This window comes from Poecilia reticulata, linkage group LG8 (assembly GCF_000633615.1).
Source record: "Poecilia reticulata strain Guanapo linkage group LG8, Guppy_female_1.0+MT, whole genome shotgun sequence".
NCBI lineage: Eukaryota > Metazoa > Chordata > Actinopteri > Cyprinodontiformes > Poeciliidae > Poecilia > Poecilia reticulata.
In genome coordinates, this window is record NC_024338.1 from 6,388,620 (window position 1) to 6,391,233 (window position 2,614).

At 36.8% G+C, this 2,614-nt stretch overlaps 1 protein-coding gene across 1 annotated transcript in view; it reads left to right on the forward strand.

The window, feature by feature from the left end:
• Positions 1-2,614, forward strand: part of engl (endoglin, like) — a 14,389-nt gene that overhangs the window by 7,300 nt on the left and 4,475 nt on the right. The window contains exons 8-9 of the mRNA XM_017306099.1: positions 1,455-1,574; positions 2,330-2,590. Of these exons, the coding sequence (XP_017161588.1) occupies positions 1,455-1,574; positions 2,330-2,590 (381 nt within the window). The remainder of the gene's footprint in view (positions 1-1,454; positions 1,575-2,329; positions 2,591-2,614) is intronic.

The following is a 2,614-nucleotide window of genomic DNA, read 5'->3' on the forward strand; positions in this document are numbered from 1 at the left end:
AGATGTAATCTAAAACGTATTGACTCAAAGTACAAATGGATGCTCCGCTTTTTCAAATTTGTTTTAAAAAATACTCAAAAACTTTCTCTCTTTTGTAATCTTCATAATAAATATTGCTTTATTTTTGGTTTACTACATAATAAACAGTACATTTGCAGTTGTAACATGAAAAAAGATTCAGGTTGTATGAATAATTTTAAAGAAAACAACAGATATGGTGGTGGTTCAAATGAACAGAAAATCATTTTATAGGGACAGTATTATGTGTTTTCCAGGTACATAGTGCCATTTTATAGCATCAGCAAATAACTGTTAGCTTCAGTTGTTATAAAAGTGCTCTATATATAAAATATGACTTAAAAGAAATTTTACTTCCTAATTTAACACCTTGAAATTGGGCCTCTGTCTCTTTAAAAAAAACTCCTGCTCCTTCTGAAACTCCACCTTCAGGAAGTCATCACAATATGGCTCCTCTGTTAACCCTTTAACATTTTTATCAGCATTGCACAACTTGATTCAGAACTTGATTCAGACACATTTTTGTTAGCATTTCATATAATGCGTGTATTACTTATATAGATTTATATAAGTATCACTAAGCAAAAGAAGCACAATTTTTTTTACAGTGGTTTAAGATTGGAGACATGTTGACCAACCTCTAGAGGAGGAAAAAACTTTACGCCTTATATCATTTTTATTTTTACGTATTGGGAGCTTTACTGTCAGTTTTTCTGAGCAATGATCAKCTGTAGCAGTGACACCAGCAGTGTTTTATTATTCAACTTGCTTAAAAGCCATTAGACATCTGCTGCTGTGCCTAATGTTCTGTCTAATGTATCGACTGGCCTTCTGTGACTCGTGCCCCGTGTCATGTTGACCAGAAAGTCACTGAATTCGCTGAGGACTAAAAGTGGATCTTATCAAAAGAGCCAAATAGTTGGGAAGATGATGACAGTTCAGAGGCAAAAAGCAAAGAAAAATATTTTWTAAAAAGCAAAGCTAAWTGTGGTGTTACATAAAATATATTTTCCTGTTTATATGGTCTTTATTGTTGCTTTTGATGATTAAATTAAATAGTGAAACCTTACTGAAATTTCCCTTAGATAATCCCCAAACAGGAGAGAACTTAAAGTTGAATTGTTTTTTGTGTTTATGTTTTGATAGTGTGTSTGTTTATTCTGTTTTATGATCAGTTGTTGCTATGGCGAGCCCAGCCGCAGAGCGTCGCTGCACACGGAGAGAACAGGACCTTCAGCGTACATGTGAGTTCTTACAAAAGTTCATTGAAATGTTAAAAAAAACGTCCAGTTCANAAATGTGGTGTTACATAAAATATATTTTCCTGTTTATATGGTCTTTATTGTTGCTTTTGATGATTAAATTAAATAGTGAAACCTTACTGAAATTTCCCTTAGATAATCCCCAAACAGGAGAGAACTTAAAGTTGAATTGTTTTTTGTGTTTATGTTTTGATAGTGTGTSTGTTTATTCTGTTTTATGATCAGTTGTTGCTATGGCGAGCCCAGCCGCAGAGCGTCGCTGCACACGGAGAGAACAGGACCTTCAGCGTACATGTGAGTTCTTACAAAAGTTCATTGAAATGTTAAAAAAAACGTCCAGTTCAGTTTCAGTTCAATTTATTTATATAGCACCAATTCACAACAAATATCGTCTCTTACATAAATCTAGTTGGTCCTGGTTATCAAACAGTGCAGTAGGCTCAAAGTATTCAAAGTATTTTTTAAAAGATTTTATCAAAGGAAACCCAGCAGACTGCATTGAATCATTTACTYACAGTTTTTACTTTACTGTCTTTCTTTGGGGTTTTATTTGATATACTGACTGAAACCAGACTGGAAACAGAGAAATATTAGTGAAAAGTGAGGATTTTTTTATTTTTTTTGTTAAATAGTTGAGTATCAGTCTGATTGGACGAACGTCAGCTTACATGTCTTTCCACAGACTCTGTCCAGCTTTCMTAATTTTACTTGCAGCATGATGCTGCCACCACCACCGTGTTTTATGGTGGGCTGTTGGTTTTCACGCAGGTGAAAAATTGCCAGTGTGGACTCTGTTTACAGATTATAGGTGACTTTAGAAGGAACATAGTTTCACTAGATTGTATTTAATGGTAGCAGATTACAGGGATTGAACATAAATGCACACCACACTTATCAGATTTTAGTTTATAAGAAAAAAAACATGTTTTATTTATTTTTTTCACCTCACAACGCTGCCGTCCTATAGATGTTCATCTATCCCAACTAAAGCGCATCAGTGCTTTTAAAAGAAGTCGTGTCTCACCTGCTTTTCTCATTTTCCCTTTCAGATAAGCTGTTTTGCCACCAGCCCCTCAAAATCTGCTGCTAATGTTGACAACGTGACGCTTCCTCTGATTGGACGGTTCGCGCGGGGGGCACGGCGGGGTCCAGAATCGGCCCCGACTCCCCACCGTCTGCCGGTCCCCGTACTCACATCGGGGCCCGCTCTGCAGCTGAGGCTCTTTGTCACCAACAGCTATGAGCGGACCTGGACCGGGCCGTGTGTCATCACCGCTGACCACCGCGTCTTTGTCGAGGTCTCTGCGCTTTTCCGACTTTTTTTTTTTTTTTTT